This window comes from Taurulus bubalis (genome assembly GCF_910589615.1).
Source record: "Taurulus bubalis genome assembly, chromosome: 19".
Classification (NCBI taxonomy): Eukaryota; Metazoa; Chordata; class Actinopteri; order Perciformes; family Cottidae; genus Taurulus; species Taurulus bubalis.
Window position 1 is genome coordinate 7,378,688 of NC_136607.1, and position 18,033 is coordinate 7,396,720.

The 18,033-nt window shown below is 42.1% G+C and overlaps 1 protein-coding gene across 1 annotated transcript in view; it reads left to right on the plus strand.

Annotated features, from left to right (window-relative positions):
• Positions 1-2,126: 2,126 nt before the first annotated feature.
• The window catches only part of epha5 (EPH receptor A5), a gene marked incomplete at both ends in the record, with an annotated part of 53,726 nt that continues 37,819 nt past the window's right edge, over positions 2,127-18,033 (plus strand). The window contains 3 exons of the mRNA XM_079235187.1: positions 2,127-2,226; positions 6,957-7,021; positions 15,765-16,485. Of these exons, the coding sequence (XP_079091313.1) occupies positions 2,127-2,226; positions 6,957-7,021; positions 15,765-16,485 (886 nt within the window). The remainder of the gene's footprint in view (positions 2,227-6,956; positions 7,022-15,764; positions 16,486-18,033) is intronic.

Here is an 18,033-nt window from a genome sequence, read left to right on the forward strand (position 1 = left end):
GTCTGAGTTCTGTTGCACCAGTCCCATCAGGCCACCTGATGCTTGTGTCTGTTTTTTTAAATATATATATATTTTATAGTTTGAAGTTTGAAGCCATGAGTGCATGGAAAGAGTGCGCTCAGGCAGAAAGTTAGGAAGGTATAGGTAGACGGGTCATCGAATCATTCAATTTAAAACAATATATATTTATATATTTTATCGCATTTGTTGAGAATTTCAACAAATACAAAACAAAAGTCAAAGTCAAAGTCAGCTTTAATGTCAATTCTTCCGCATGTCCAAACATACAGAAGATTTGAAAGTACGTTCCTCTCCTGTCCAACATATAGTGCATACAGATAATAATAATAATAATAATAAAGTGCAAATAGGTATAAAATAAGAGAACATATAGACCAGTGATTGTCAACCCCCAGTGTGCCGTGAGAGATCGTCAGGTGTGCCGTGTGAAAATGTCCAATTTCACTTAATTGGTACAAAAAAATATTATTTAGTTGCTGCAAATGATTTTCCATTGTTGACCGTCTGAGCTGCAATATAGTAGCTGACAGAGTAATATATAACAGGTCTACACCTTGTTCTGTTATTAAACAAACTAAACGGCCGTATGTAATTGATCTTACACAACAGCATGTCATTTCTGGGTCGCATTACAACTCTTCTCTGCTCTCTGTGTCACGCACGGCGGAGTTCCGCCCCGATGCGCTGCACACAGGTTAGCACACAGGTGAAGGTGAGCACACAGTGGACAGAGAGAGCGCGGCGGAAAGTGTTGCGTGCTTTTCGCAATGGCATTTGCTGCTGAAGCTATCACTATTTTAAGCTATGAGCTCTCACTTTTAAAGCCCAACGGTTCATGTATTTGCAGGTCAAGACAAACATCCAACTGCCGTTTCTGAATTTGCATATCGAGAGGCTCTGGAAATATTCTTCCATACGCCCGACAAACACACTGCAGTGACAAAGCCTGCACACTTTGTGGTCGCCATTAAAATAAATGAACACTCTGTTTCCTTTAAGTCAGTATTTATAAAACTGGGACGGTATTTATTACCGCCTCACCTGTAATTAATCAGCATTTAATTACAGGTGGGGCAAGATGAAATGCTGATTTTAAATGTTTACCCTCCGCCTTTAATAGGTTACGCTCGCGACTCGCCGATTCTTGTCATTTTGCCAAAAGCCGATCTTTATGAGATCTCCGTGAGGCCGGCTTTCTGCTGTCGTGTCTCAACATTGAGCATGAATTGAGAGCCGTATCAAATCTACAAGCCCGTTTATAAAGATGTGTACAGGAAAGCAGCTCACTGCAGCCACTAATACTGATACAATATCTGCACTCATTCTGTTTTGCAAAAAAAAATGTTTATTGTTTTCCAAAATAAGCTATTTAGTAGTAACTAAATATGAGTTATTTTTTGCATGACTTTACTTTAATTTTTCAACAAAGTGATAACACTTTTTTTTTGTGTCTGATGGAGCGATCTGGTTTACTTGAAACACTGAATACTCTTCCATGCCAGTAGGTAGCGCAATGATGACCTACCATACATGCTGTATTATGTTACAATGTGACATTTTGTAACTTTTTAGGTTGTTGGTGTGCTGCAGGATTTTTTTGTTATAGAAAATGTGTAGCGACTCAAAAGGTTGAAAAACACTGATATAGACAACATATGTTATATTAAGAAAACTATCAGTCTTTTGAAGAAGATGACCTACCCTAGCTTTAACCCAATGTAAAACGCCGTTACTTTTGGAAGTGGTAAGGAGGCAGCAGTAATAAAGCTATCATTTGGAGCAGCAGTGGAGTTCACCTGTGGAGGTGTCTGTGATTGGAGAGACTCGCGCTTCACTCCGCCCCCCCCCCCCCCCCCGCCCCGGCGCGCTGCCCGCCTCCCCAAACCCAGAGCGAACACTCGCTCCTCACTTGCTTCCTCTCGCCCGCCGCATAACATGAGCTCCCTTCCCTTTAAGTGGACGTACGACGACACAGATGGTTTCCCAACGGCATCCCGCTTCACGCTGACCGAAACTGCTGTTATTTAGGAGAGATATCCCCCCTCTCCCCCTTTTACCGGTTGTGAGCGTGTGTGTGTGTGTGTAGTTTTTGTTGTGGATGCACCATGCAATCTCGCCGGTGGAGTTGTGGCATTCGGCTGGTGGCATGGACGTGGGTTTGGAGCCTGGCGTTGCTCGGAGCGTGGAGCATCCCCGCAAACGAAGGTAAAAACACGCACGGACACTTTGGTGACACGCGCTGTTTTGCTTCCACGACCTTAATTGGCACCGACTGGTTATCGGTCCGTCTCTGGGGCTCCAGACCAGCCAACAGTTCCGACGCTGTTTAATGAAAAATAATTAGAGCATTAATGTTTTTATGGCAGCTGTGTCCCCGAAAGTCCGCAGACTGTAAAAAGGACCTTTGATCAGAGTCTCTCCAGATAAGCAGTCTGGGTAGACAGACGCGCAGTGCGCTGCGAGATTCTCTGTGAGCGTCTTAAACATCAACGTGCAGCTTACTGTTGGATTGGCATTGACCTTAAAGTGCTTTATTGTGTTTTTGAAATAAAGTATAAAGTCAGTCATTAAACGTCATGTTTGACAGCTCTTATAATAATGGGAACTTTCGGGTTTGTGCTGCGATATTTCTCTTGATTCTCTTTTCAAGGATATTCTAGGTTTAGTCTGACATTCTGTCTTTAAATATGCAGATTAAATCCCTTTGTAATGCTATGAGTTCAGATGGCTTGGATGTTACTTTTCTTGTCAGCTATTAACAGTTTCACTTGGCACCACCACACCATTTGTCGCAATTACATATGCCCGCGGCGAAGACTGTTTACTTCTGAATATAAAATATGGACATTTGCAACGAGGCTGGAAAATGGGAAATAAGTACAACGTATGAATCGGTGTGTGCAATATTGTTCCCACGCCATTGTCCGCAGACTGAGCAGCATTTTAATAGCTCGAGATTGAATGCCATTGTTTGGGGGCTACTAGACGGCATTATCCGGGAAAGAAAGGACATCCATCAACCTGCTTATTCTTCACGTGGCAGATTTATTTAGTTCAGATTAGCTTCACAAAATCGTTTTCCAAAGTGTGACCATGGGACACTGGGGGGTCCTGCAGGGCATCTTTCCATAACACGTAGAATAGTTCACGTTACCTGACATGTAGATGCTACCTCTTTGTGTCAGTGTAGTCTGATTTATGTGACTGTGGGTTTTCTGGTTTCATGGAATGAAAGTACATTTAGTACTGTTGCAAACTGGCATACAAGTTCCACAAAAGAGTGCAAAGTTCAATACAATTACTTGAAAGAAGCAGTAGTTTACTTGAAATCTATCCAAGCCAATTACTCAAGAGGTTTGCTGTCTGTACCTGCAGTTGAAGATACTTGAATTCCTGCCTTGTTAAAATCCGGCTTCAGGCTGTGAGAAGTGTGAATCAATGGCAGCCAGGATCACAAGTTTATGTTTTGACTGCAGTGAGAGAAAAGAGAGAAAAGTCCTCGACAACACATGATCCCTCACATCATCTTGTAATGAGCCAGACGTTTCCTTTCCCCAGCTGTCTTCATTTATCACACGTATCCTTTGTTTTGCTCTGCAACGGCACATTCATACTATTATTTTTTTCCTGTAAGTGCTCTCTGTGAAATTTTGACTGAAAACATTTCCTCTTATATTTCAAAACCCCATCAAATACAACATTTAAACACATCACCCCTTTTTGCCAGATTCAACCAAAGAAATCAGCGATTGTGGCACATATTTGTATCTCAATGGATAATCACACATTAAATGCATAATTGGAGCGGAGGGTGAAGCCCATAATTAAAAATAAGTGCTCTCCTCTCATTGGGCTAATTTATTGTAATTGAAAAAGTCATATGAAACCATTTTTCAGCTCGCTTTAGACGTCTTGGAAGAATCATCGGGGGACTTTGGCCACTGATGTTTTAATGCTTGTGTGAACAGAATAAAAAAGGCCCTGATGCCTCCTTAATAGCAGTGAGGACGGTTACCCTGCAGTGGGGCTCCACCGCTCATGACTGATGCTGCTGAGGAACACTGTACACTCTCTGCCAGCGTGATTAATTCCCTCTGTTGAAGCTAATCCATTCTTATTAAAATCAATCAATGTAATGCAACATCTTGATGCAGAGGCAGATGCCTCACGTCTGTTGTAGATCTTCTTTTTGTGTTTCATTAATAATAATGTCTGACTAATGAGGGGTGCGTGAAGTGACACCTTGGGGAGTTTCAAACTCATAGCGTGGCTTTTTATTGGTAATGGCGCTGATGAAATGAGGACGGTAGATTCTGGTTGTAGAACTACAGTAAACCTGACCTCTTGACCTCTTACCTGCGGGTTCAAACATAACACACACACTGGGAAAATAAAGGCAAAAGGGTTGAGCAAATTACTTATTTACTTTCTTACCTTTGGTTTCAGAAGTAAGATAGCACATGGTTTCAGACAAGATTTTATTGATGTTCACAGAGGTCAAGTTGGCACTCAAACCCCCACCCCCTATAGATTGCTACAAATGTGCAATTAAAAGTAAATGGCAGCCATGTCGCTCTCCGATATTCAGCGTTAATTTCAAGGAGAATTCTATCTGTACTCCCCATGCTGAAAAATCCACTCGCTCTTCAACGTTTTTTGAAATATTTATACTGTCCTTGAACTAATGTCACCACAAGCCTTTTTAAATCAACTCACTCATTTCAACGGCAATGACTTTTAATAATAAGTTCTGTAGATCATTGTCGCGGCTGAGCTCCAACTTGTTCGGTGATTTGTTCCTTAGAGGGAGCGAGTGAGCGTGAACGAGGTAACGCATCCCTTATGATCTAGTTCAGCATCACTTATCTCTTCTTTATGGCCTAATTAGTTGTCTAACCGCCTCCTAAGGACATCTTTTATTATTCTCCGCAGAGCAGCGGAGACCGTAAAACTAGTGTAGTGTTATATATATATATATGTGTGTGTGTGCCTGAGTTCTTGTTCCGCTCATTCCACCTTCCCACTCTGGACGTCTATTCTTTTGTTGACACCGGGGCAGGGTTGATAAGAGGATCGGCCGTCTTGTAATAAAGCTTATCATAGGACTGGAAATATTGTGCTCAACAGCTGCTTTTAAGACGTGGATAGTATTTATGAGGGTAAACCTTTGGACGATTGATTGAGTCTCTTGCAATGCAGTGTTGGCCTTTGTTCTGTATTAATGTTGCGCGAGAACACTTCTTTGCTGGCTGCTCCAACCTGGCTACTTTGTGAAGTTTTATCATAACCAATGGAAGAGAGATGGGGAAACATCTAGCGATGTGGACTCCAGTGTCCTCTGTAACTAACACTCACTCACAATTCAAATTTGGCAGATCCCGTGGGAAAAGATTTGAGATAATCCAATGTTCAAAATTGAAATTGCGCCAATAATATGATATCCACACAGGTTGTCATGGATGGGGCATTAGTTAGGCTTGTCAGTGTTCGGAATTTGCATAGCTACACTTTATAAAACATTTCAACTATCACACTCTTGGGAACATATTCTGCATTTAAAATATTTAGAATTTGCAAATAGGAATATTTTTGGATCGTTGGCCGCATTGCTTGTCAGTGTGATCACACTTTATCCCAGTATTTCAGGTTAGCGGGCCAAGTTATGAAGACAGCTGTGAAGTACAATTTAAATCGACAGTCACGTGACTCATCAGAGGAAAAAGAGTGCATGAACCCTGACCCTTAACTTTCTCGCCCATTAAAAGGAACCCAGAAGCAGATCAGTTACACTAGATCACAAGTGTCAACCAGGTTCAGTGAGGATGATGTGTGAGCGTAGATGACCCTCCAGATATTGCATGGAAAAGCATTCTCCAAACACCTCATCAGGTTATGACTGCTTTGAATTTGTATTGAAGCTCCCACCTTATTTGTATCCTTGAAAAATTGAAGCGAGCGTCTATTGTGACTTTTAAAGCATGTACAACAGGTTAAAAGGGAATTTACAAGTAGTTCAATATTGTGTGGAGGTTCTGAAAGGCAGATATCCCAGACCAGTTGTAACATAAACTACTTGTTCTATTGCTAGTATGCTGAAATGTCGAGCTCTCAATCTGCTCCCATTACACAGAGACGCTTCACACTGAAGCGTTCATTTCGACTTTCCCTTTTATTGTTTGAGTGCCTGCCGTGTCAGACACTGAACAAGCCAAATGTTATCACAGATGAGATAAAGAGAGCTGAACTCCGACCTGACAGAATTTGAGGCTTTTTAAGACAACGGGAAGATGATGTAGAACTCACGAGACTCCGTGGTCACCGGGGCTGCACCAGTGGTCGGGTTATTGCGCTGGACAGCTTTCAATAAAAAAGGCTGATGGATTAACGGATTGGTTCGAGCCGAGAGCACCGCCGAGCCACTGAACCGCTCGGAGGGTAAAGTTTGGCGGTTTTCAGGTCCACAAGATGCACAAAAGAGTCAAAGTAGATAATATCCACTCTTCTTAGCACAACACTGCAGGCCAAGTGTTATGTGGACTCACGGCGTGGCTCTTTCAAACTACTTTTGTACTGAATTCCTTTCTAATGCGCACACGCTTTCATTTAAGACCAGTTTAGTATGTTACAGAAATTGAAAGTGGTCAGAGAGACACTCTGAGTATGAATTCAATATACATTACTTGAGACGTGACAGCACCTGTCCTGAGATCTGGTCTGAGGAGCAGATCTGGAGTGAATACACAGGCCCACAGTTATTTTTCAATCTTCATTTTGTGATTTAAGATTGTGTCATTTCTCCAAACTCGCATCCAGATCTACACAGCAGTCGGGCTTGGTGCTGCACAGATCATATCAATACACATCATGATCATGAATGGTTTTGTGTTGGTCGTTTATCCATACTTAAGACTGCCTGTGTTTTTTATCTTCAACAGTGAACCTGCTGGATTCTCGCTCTGTGATGGGAGACCTAGGATGGGTGGCCTATCCTAAAAATGGGGTGAGTGGCTAATTGCTAAGATCTTTCAATTCTAAAAGAAGAATAGAATTTGACGAATTCTGTTGTGGTGACGTTTCTTGATTGGTTGTCTGTTTGGAGGCTCCTGTTGAGTAGAAGTATACACATGTGTTGTTCTTGTGTCCTTATGACATGACAACAAAGCTATGTAGTTCATATATCTCTGTAGTCTTTGAGAATATTAATTAGCCATCAGCAAGGAATTGATTATGTCTCACAATAAACTTTTAAGTTGTGAACTCACTCTCTGTGTGTGACCAAAGGCACATGTGGCGTTATTATTTCACTCTGAAGTACAGGCTCTTCATTTATTTCATCAAGGTTAGTTCAGGTCATTTCATTTCCAAGAACTCTCAGTTCATTATCAGGGTCAATTGAATCATGAATAAGATGTTGAAAGTCACCATGGGATATATTATTCTCCAGCCAGGAATTTAGATTCTATTACCATGTATTCCCCTGGCAAAGGATAATTAGAGAATGACTCAGTAGAGTTGGAAAATACTTATTTCGTGGTATTATATAGTATACTGTATGTACTAGCATAACAAACTAAAATGTATTAATGTATTCTGGACTTGCCTACCTCGACTCATGAGACAGTAGCTGACAGACGAATCTGCCACCTTTTCTTGAAAATAAATTAAATTCCCCAACCTCCCAAGGGATTGCTAATGCTGTGGTCGCTCTAAACAGGAATTAATTTGTGCATCCATTTGATCCACATGGAGAATCTCTCGCATAGTCACCACTCCTGTTGGCAAATATGCAGCAATACACGCCGGACCAATAGTGCTGACCATAGCGTTTTGTCAGCTCTGGGTATTCAAATCATGGCCCACTCTGTGGCTGTATGTAGATGGGAGAGATAGTGCTGACAAAAGCAGCCGTATGCACATTTCATATTAATGAAGATGTGATTATGGCATGTGGCTTCTCCAGTGCAACTGCATAAATAACAGCTTTTAGGGGGGGGGTGGAGGGAGAGGAAAGAAAAGCCGCGATAATGCGATGGAGGGATCTCATAATGACATCCTCTCCTATTAGCTTGTATGTTTTTATTCAGCTACAGTTTCAAGTTATTCCCCCCCAAAATTCCCTGGTCAAGTTGACTGACACTGAAAGGACAAACATGTCTGACAAAATAGATAATGTATTCCTTGTTTGGCATTTTAAATAACAGACGTTATCGTTGTTGGCCATTATAATTCCCACCATGTATTGCACATATACGGCAGAACCCAATCTGCAGCATACTCTGGCACGTTACACACACACACACACACACACACACACACACACACACACACACACACACACACACACACACACACACACACACACTTGGCAGCAGCAATCTTCCGTGGCTAAATAAGATGTTGAAGTTTTTATTTAGTCATGTTCCAGATGGTTTGTTTCATCCCTCGTTTTCTCCTCCTCCTGCCCCATTATCATCTCTTCTCTCATGCTTCATATTTTTTTCTCCACTTCTCATCCCTGCCCCTCCCATCCTTCATTGTCCCCGAACATTCACTTTTACTGCTTATCCCAGTTTTCTTGTCATCTGCTCGTCTGTTCTTTATCCCGCCATCTCCTTTCCGCCGCGCTCTTCTCCCAAAGCTTCAATGTGCTTTGAAAGTTCTTGAAACATGCATTTTAGCAAAAGGAGATGGGAGTGAAATAAGGGATTTAAAAAAAAAATGAAAAAAGGTTTGCAATTTGATGGATGACCTTGAAATGTTATGACACATTTCAATGAACAGCCTGACACTTACGTAGTAGATTGTAAAACACAAACATTTTGGATTAAGAAGTTGAGTTTTCAATGAAAACCTTTCTCGCCTCATCTATGATGAGCCCCATGAACTGTGCAGAGTTCTCCTTCTCTTCTGCATACACAGCCTTCTTTATACCCAAGCATAATGTAAACTAAAATTATAAAGGCCTATTACAAAATCTACTCTGGAAGTGTGGCAATGCTGAGAGACGAATGTGGAGTAGGACGGAGGTGGAGAGATGGAGATCTGCAGACTGTAAGAGCTTGAAATGGTTTGTAGGAACAACAAGGAGGATTATTAGGAAGAAAACATCCACTGAAGTTTGAGGAATTTACTTGAGCTACATTTGAGCACATTTGATTTATAGTTGGAAGACGCTGAGCTGGTACCATTGGAATTCCAGTTGGCTCACGAAAGTGTACATCCTCCCTATCTATATGAATGTAGTGTTAGACCAAATAAGGGAGAATATATACACATATGAAGGTGTAAAAGAAAATTGGAGGCTCATTTGGAACCATTTGCCTGTCAACCCTTTGTCATCTAATGCCTCCACTATTAGTACTTCCTGTTCCCATTGCATTGGAGGAGTGCTGGTTCGTAGATTGGCTGGGTGGCCAATCATATGCATTTTGGTGGATGCTTTTATCCGCTCTCAGGAAGGAAGGTGCCATTTAAAGGGATGGATCCCACCATATGGATTATTGTATTCTCTCCATCTGTCTCAATTACCTCCCATTTTGCTCCGTCTTCATCCGAACATTAGTAGGCAACGGCTCCCGGGCCTGTAAAGAGGCTGACACACCAAGCCGACCTCAAAGAACATATTGACAGAGGCTGACTGATGACACATGTTGTGATGCCTCGAGTCACCTCAATTCTGCTGTTTTGTGACAAGAAAACCCAAAGACTACTGCCACTCAAGACGAACAAGCCAAACTAGCCCACCATCGTGAATCTGTTAGAATGGGCTTCAAACAGAACACAAAATGGGACTACGTCTGACCAAAAATTGCAAATGAGACTGTTACGTTCTCTTCTTTCCCTGCTTAGTTTTTCCATTTTGCTGAGCGATTTGAGGAGACTATCTCACCGTGATTTTTTTTTTTTTAAATATCAGAAAAACGTTTATCTCTTGTGACTTCAATTGTCTTGTTTTGTAGAACAACAGTCCACCATCCTAATATGTTGTTCAGTTCACAGATATTTTAATAAATAAATAAAAACAGCAAGACCTCCCATTGGAAACGCTGCAACCAGAGAATGCTTTGTATTTTTGCTTTCAGAAACAAATTAAACGTTTAATCAATTATTTAAACATTTAATTTTCTGAAGACTAATGGACTAATCGCTGCCGCTGTAATAGCAAAAATAGTTCTGACCAACATTGCAATTTAACTGAGATTAGTTTCTATCAATCAAACCCAGTCTTGTAGTTGTGATAGACACATATTGCAATGTGTTGCTGGCTTTGGCCAAGTATTTTATGTCCATGTTGTTTTATGACATGATTAAATGATCATTGCCATTTAGATATGGGGCAGACGACCCTTAACGGTTGACAGCTCTGCACTTCAATCTGCTGAAGTTGGCGATGGATGATTAGTTCAAACATTCAGACACAAGTGCGAGAAGGAAAAAAAAAAAAAGAAGCAAGAAAAGAAGCAAAACAGAAAAGAAGGTGAAACGACGCTAAATTGGTGTAACGCGCTCGGCTGAACAGCCGCTCTGAGAGCTCCCTTTCATCGACCGCCTCTTGTTGATGCAGCATGTTCACTTGACCAAAGATAAAGGCGAGGAGCATCAAAGGTGCTGAACACACTGCAGAACACTCTGGGCAGCGGCCAGGCACAGACACCCGATGACGGCTAACAGTTGGCCTGACGTGTCGGGGGGCCTAAACTGTCCGTCCCTAATGAGGAAGGGCAGCGGCTGTTTGAACAGTTCAAGGAGTGTTTGCTTAGGGATTCGTTGTGATGCTCCTCCTATACGCTATTTAGCAGGCTTGGTTTCACATGACAGCACCATGAAGAAGGGAAGACAAGGTGGCGTAAAAGGGAGAGGGGGGCAAGGCTATATAGGAGCATGGCGGAAAATTGGAAGACACAGATGTGACAAAAAAGATGGAGGGAAGGAGAAAAGCAGAAATCAGGGACAAGGAAGAAGACGGGAAGTCGGAAGCTGCAAGTTGAATGGGAGCTGATATGGAGAAGGGGGGAGCGGTCGAACAGTGTTTCTAGGTTAGACTTAAGATTGGATAATTAAAGGAAGAATAGAGGACACAGAGGGGAAATGATGATAGACATGGATGACATGAAAAGGCAGCGGAATGAGGCACAAGAAGAGTGATGTTGGAGTGAATTGGAGGGAAGCAGAAATAGGGGGTGTTCTTGCAGGCATAAGGAGGGAGAGGGACAGTTCTATCACAGTGTCAGGACGGTCAGCGGTAATGGGCGGTAATAATAAGTTGGGGACAGCTTTATAGACTTAGAGCCAGGAGGTCACTCAGCACAGCCACAGGGGGTCTGCTGACGGATGTGACTCGCATGCGGAACCCGCACACACACACACGCTAGTCAACAAAACACACACACACACACACTAATGAGGAGCTAGCGGGATGCCTTTAGGGACAGTTCAGTGTAGGGAGCGAACTGAAATCGAGGCTAGCGCTGCGTGAGGAGGTCTGATAGAGCTGAAATTAAGAACCTCTGATTATTGGGACCATTCACAACCGTTGGGACCAAGAACTGTTGGCTCTTTGAATGGTATCAATTTACCCAAATCCCACCAAAACAAATCGTACTTGCTAGTGGTAGCTGGCCATGCAGATCATTTTGTTGTCAAGGTTTTGAGGTTATCGACCCTGAACCGTCTGCTTCCAATTTATTATAATGTAAGCAAATGGCTTTTTGTTCATGTTGCCCAAAGCTTTGAAAACACGTCAGAAAGGTTTCTTTAAAACAAAAAGAAGCTGCGCAAAGCAAACTGCATTATTCGGAGTAAGTGGGATCTTGAGGAAAGAAACAGCAGGAGTCCTAGAAACTAATATGTGGAAAGTTCATTGGGTGAACCTGAAAGTGTCAGTGTGGCTCGATCACGCAAGGATTTCTTTCTTTCTTGGAATTATGAATGTAGTGACCCTTTTAAGAAGAGGTTGTGTGAATTGCATGACAGTGAGATGACTGGACTGAAGATGTCATGGTCACATTTATAAAACACATGGATGGTGAATTGCACTACAGAATGATTGAGAGACAAAAAGAAATAGGTCAAGCAGAAGTAGATCTGCTGTCAAAATGAACCTTCAATTGACGTTTTAAAAGCTACACTATTGTTTCTCCGGGGCCTCACAGTGTGGGTGGTCCTGACCCCACAGTGTTAGTATGTTGCTCTCTGCACCAAGCTTTGTGAATGACCTCCCCCCCTAATACCATGTAGAATAGTTGTAAAGATCCCATGTTATAAGCATTTGGACTTAGCTCATTCCTGGAAAACCATGCTCAAAGTCAGCACACTCTCTTCTGCGACTACTGTACCAGATCAGTCTTTTTCTCAATATATAATAACCATTTGTTTTTGTTTTTTTGCTTAAGATGTCTCATGCCCAGCCTTGAAATGCATCAACGATTATGGTTATAATTTGATGGAACCTTTTATTTTTTAAACAAAAGGAGTTAAACCCCCGCTTACTTGACTGGAAGTGTGTGTGTGTGTGTGTGTGTGTGTGTGTGTGTGTGTGTGTGTGTGTGTGTGTGTGTGTGTGTGTGTGTGTGTGTGTGTGTGTGTGTGTGTGTGTGTGTGTGTGTCAATGCTCTTTTCAAACTTGCAAATGGCTCCTGTTCAAGTGTCATGTCAATTTACATTAGTAATGAAACACTGTTATTACACTAGAGCTTGCAGCTCTAGTGTAATAACAGTGTTTCAGTGCAAGTGGGAAGACTTCCAGTGGCAACAAATGCAACCACACTTTATACACAGATACGGATCCCATTTGGTTCCAGGCAAAACTGGAGATGGTCGTCTGTTAAACTCCCTGCTGGGCTACTATGATGATGATGTGTGTGTGTATATGTATATATGTGTGTGTATGTATGTATGTATGTGTGTATGTATATATGTGTATGTATATATGTATGTATGTTAGTGTGTGTGTTAGTGTTAAGCTGTGTAAAGCCCGGAGCAGACTGGTGGATCTGTGTGATCTAACCAGTAAGAGGCTTAATGTCTGCACTGGGACTGACTGGGCTGGACTGGGAGAGATCAGGACTCAGTCACACTCGAGCCCCCACAGATCAGGTCTGTGCATCTACAGTGTACTTGTGAGGACATAATGGATTTCGTCTAACCTTTAACTGGGCTCTGTCTAACCTTTACTCTTAATGCACTAATTGTCAACCCTTCAAACTGCCCTTTGACGAATTCAGGTTGGTTGAAGTTCAAAAATGTGTCTTTCTTCACAATGTATTAAATAAATATTATTTCTGGCGATGGGGTTAGCAAACGTGCTAATCCCATTTTAAGGGTTGTTGTTACCAGCTGATTTTGCAGCAAGCAAATGAGTGGTATCATGTCACATCTGGCCCATGTTCACAAAAGTGATCTCTTGAATAAACACAGTACTGTCAGCTCTTTGTCCACATTACCAGACAGGCAGACAACGTGGAAAATAAATCATTCAACTGTTACTTTTTATTTATTTACTAATTTGCTGTTCTCTCCGCAACCACAGAACTATCCATTCGTGGCATAAAATTGCACACTTCAGGATCCTCTTAACCCCGCGTGTGTGCACCAACGTTAATTGTTTGTTAGAGAGGTATTTAACAATGTAGCAGGACGCGCAACAGAAGTAATTCTGGCCAGTCATAAACTACAGGTGGAACGTAATCCATCAAATCACACTTTAAGATATTCTCTTAATAATGATTCGAAGTGGAGGAAAAATGTAATAAAATAAATAAAAATGATTAATTTATCATTTTACTTTTATTTTTAGTCTGCTATTTAAATGAACTGTTTGTTTGGTAGTACTAAAACCTAACTTTTTGAGTTTAATGTTCAGTGATCTAGATTTATTTATTCAGGCATGAATACTTTAACTTCTGTCTGTAATAGTCAGATTGTTCATTTTAAATGTATTGTTCTTTTTGTTATTTCCAGACGGAGGGATATTCCTACTCTAAACTATTGTTACTATATCAGCCTGTAAAATCCTTTAAAATGAAAATGTCCTCACTTTCCACTCTTGATACCTAAAACTCATATTGGCCCTGTAAAGCATGCACGCACGCACGCACGCACACTGACTATACCTTCATTCATCCACAAAAGATTCAGAAACTGAATGATAATACGCAGAACGGAAATGAGGCTGACTAAAGCAGGGCGGAATGAAAAGGAGAAAATCAAGTCAGACCGAGAGAACAGAGAGAAAAGACAAAGACAGAAGGTTGTACACAGCGGCTCAAGCAAGGGTTGATTAATATGGGCTATTAAGCTATAACACCAGATCATAGTCTGGTCCCTCTGGCCATATTACAGTGACATGATGAAGCGCCTGTATTAGCCATGGGAGAGTGCTAGTGATGCAGATAATAGCCACCTCCCAGGAGACTTGCAGAGGGAATTAATGCTGCTGTCTGACACACACAGACACACACGCACATGCACGCTTGAACACTGACGGAATCATTTACATATATGCACACATACAGGCAGGAACGAACACACACACACACACACACACACACACACACACACACACGCTTTATGGAGGTATGTCTGTGCACTACACACCGATGAACACACCTTAAGTGCAAGTTAATTGTTTTTTAAAGAACTCCGCGCCTCATTCATAGTAAATGCATATATACCCTCATAACACTTTCTCATTCTTTTCTGTCTGTTGCAGTAGGAGGAAACGAGGTGGAAGGGATGAGGATTATTCTTTTATCTATACCTAGCCACTCACACTCACTCACTCACTCACTCACTCACTCACTCTCTCTTTATAATTTCCCTGTCAGCGTTAAGCCTCTCGAACAGGTACATTCCATGGTTATCAACTCATCAATTTATTACATGGGTATCATTCAAAAATATTCTGATATTAGCACAGATAACAGAGCTTTGTCGATACATTACTACAAAGTACTGTAATTAAGTACAATTACGAGGTTCTTGTACTTTACTTTATTCCTCTACTTAATTACACAGCAGCGAGAACTATTTTACTCATTACTTCACTACATTTATCCGGCAGTTGCTCATTACTTGTCAGGTTAAGATTTTACCCAAACAAAACATAATGCAATGCAATGCAAAGTTGGAGAATAAACCTTGTTGGCTTGTGACACTGTACAAGAGGTGTGTAGCAGTCACATTTTCACATTTCCAGATTATTTAAATAAACATTTATAGCATAAAAGGTTAAATTATCTACTATTTCACAACAATTAAAGTCTACTATGAATATGATGTTGTCTATCAGAACTTGTTTGTCCCCTTTACGACCCGACCATGTCACGACAGCTGAACTGTATTTTATGACCCTTCAAAGGCACGATTAAACTACCTGAGTGTATATAAAGTCGGTATTAACAAAGTAATGGGGTAACATATAATAATATATCCATCACAAGGGATAATTGTCTTTGTACTTTTTACAGTTTTTACCGTATGCTACTTTTGCAGATGAATACGAATTAGAATGCAGGATTTCTACTTGGAGTGGAGTATTTTCACACTGCTGTATTGGTACTTTTACACACATAAAGGAACTGAATGCATCTTCCACTACTGTCGGTCAGAACCCAAAAAAGTAATGAGGTTGGATCCCTGTCTCTACCTCCCTGTTATCAAAGGGAAGTCCTCCTGTTTGGTTGTATATTTCCTCTCTTTTGTGCTCTTTCCTCATGAACCCCCCTCTGCTCTCTTTCTCTCAGTGGGAGGAGATCGGGGAAGTGGACGAGGACTACGCTCCCATCCACACTTACCAAGTGTGCCGGGTCATGGAGCAGAACCAGAACAACTGGCTGCACACCAACTGGATCCTCACCGAGGGCGCCCAGCGCGTCTTCATCGAGCTCAAGTTCACCCTGAGAGACTGCAACAGTCTGCCCGGCGGGGTCGGGACCTGCAAGGAGACGTTTAACATGTACTACTACGAGACGGACGGCGGCGAAGAGGAATTGGAGGACGGAGAGATGAGGGATGGAACGGGGATGTCGGAGGAGGAGGACAGGGCCATGAAGGAGAGCCGGTACATCAAAATTGACACCATAGCAGCCGACGAGAGCTTCACCGAGCTGGACCTCGGGGACCGCGTGATGAAACTCAACACCGAAGTCCGCGACTTGGGTCCCTTGACTCAGAAGGGCGTCTACCTGGCCTTTCAGGATTTGGGCGCCTGCATTGCTTTGGTGTCGGTGCGCGTTTTCTACAAACGCTGCCCGTTTCTGGTGAAGAGTTTGGCCGAGTTCCGCGACACCATCCCGGGTTCGGAGGCCTCGCAGCTGGTGGAGGTAGTGGGCCGCTGCGTCAATAACTCCCTGCCTTTGTATGAGCCTCCCAGGATGCATTGCAGCACGGAGGGAGAATGGCTGGTGCCGATCGGGAAGTGCGTGTGCCAGCCGGGATTTGAGGAAATCAACGGATCGTGTCAAGGTAAGAGGAAGTTTGTGTGCAGAGTAGTGCTCGTACATATAACTGATTCATTGATTCATTATTATTATTTTTTAATCGACAGCAGTAATTCTGTCAAGTCCCAAACTCATTTTAAAATCTTTTTTTTTACTTAAAACATCTCCCAGGGTTCACACGTTGGGTCTTTGTTGGTTTGTGGGTGCGTGACTGTTTGCTTTGGGTTGCAAGCTTCATCCTGTTTGTTTATTTTTACATCCATGCACATGTTTGTTTTTAGTATTGTGTGCTTGAGTGTGTGTGCACGGACGGGTTTTATTCTTTGACTAAAAGTGTTTCTCGCTGTGCATCTGTGCGTGTGTCGCTCCCGAGCTTAGTGGAGGGAATTCCCCCGAGCCCAGCAGCACTTTGCTGCTCTCATCCAGCCGCTGCTCTCTGCTCCGACTTCGAGCCCAAACATTCTGACCTTAACTGCCATTTCCACGGGCGCCCAGATTCTCTCTTATTTTCCTCTCCTTCACTCCTCTCTCCAATCTTCCCCCTGCTCCATCTTTTAAATTACTCAATTTTCAGACTCAAAACACTCGACTCTACTTGTGCGACCAAGAGCATCTCTGAGTGGCGTGGTGAACATTTCTGAAAAGATTCCAGAGATGTTATTATAGCGGCATAAGGCCGCGTGGTAAGGAACATCGAATTGTGTGATTATTTGGTGGCTCTCGAGTGTTTCATCTCCACCAATCGAGTGTCCGCCTCAAGCGATGAACTAAAAGATTGCTCTCAAATGCTCAACTTCACCTGGCCGACTCTTGAACAGTACATGCAGAGGTTTTGTTTTCATTTTTTTTTTGCTTTCCGAATTTGCCCCTTGCATATGGGTGAGTGTGCATGTGCAGTATGATACATCATGTCTTGGCGTTGATAATAAGAGGGAGGCTGGTTGGTGGCGTGCAAGGCTCACTGCTTTCAGGGAGCACTTCACAAATCAGATGTTCTATTGAATTCATCACACCAAGCCTCCAGAAGTAAAGCACGGCTTTTAGGAAGCAGCATATGTCTTCTAAAAAAATAAATAAAATAAAAAACAGTGTAATAAAGTGGGCACTATCTCCAGCTTAACTTCGTAAGACATGGCGTCTCTGTGGGGAGATCATTAGGGAAGAGCTGTCAGTGTGCCACTGGCCTGCCTGGAGTCATACTGCCACCGACTGTACGGTAACACAGACCTGTGGCTGACAAGCCTGGGAAAAATGAATACAATAAATATCTCTGGTGTTTTTGTTTTTTTCTGTACCGTGTCCACCAGGTTGTGGCCATGAGTATTAAAAAAAAACATCAACCCAATTTGTGTTTTGTGTTTATGAGAGCAGCATCTTTGAGGATTTTATGTAACTGTATACTTTACTCAAAAGGAACATATACTGTATTTATATAGCATACAAATGTGTGCACTTTAGAATCAATCAGAATACTCAGAATTAAATATGTATAGTATTGTCATAAAACAAAAATGACACTGTGGGCTCTAAGGATTGGACTTCTAGCTTTCTGCATTATTGGCAATGTGCTTTA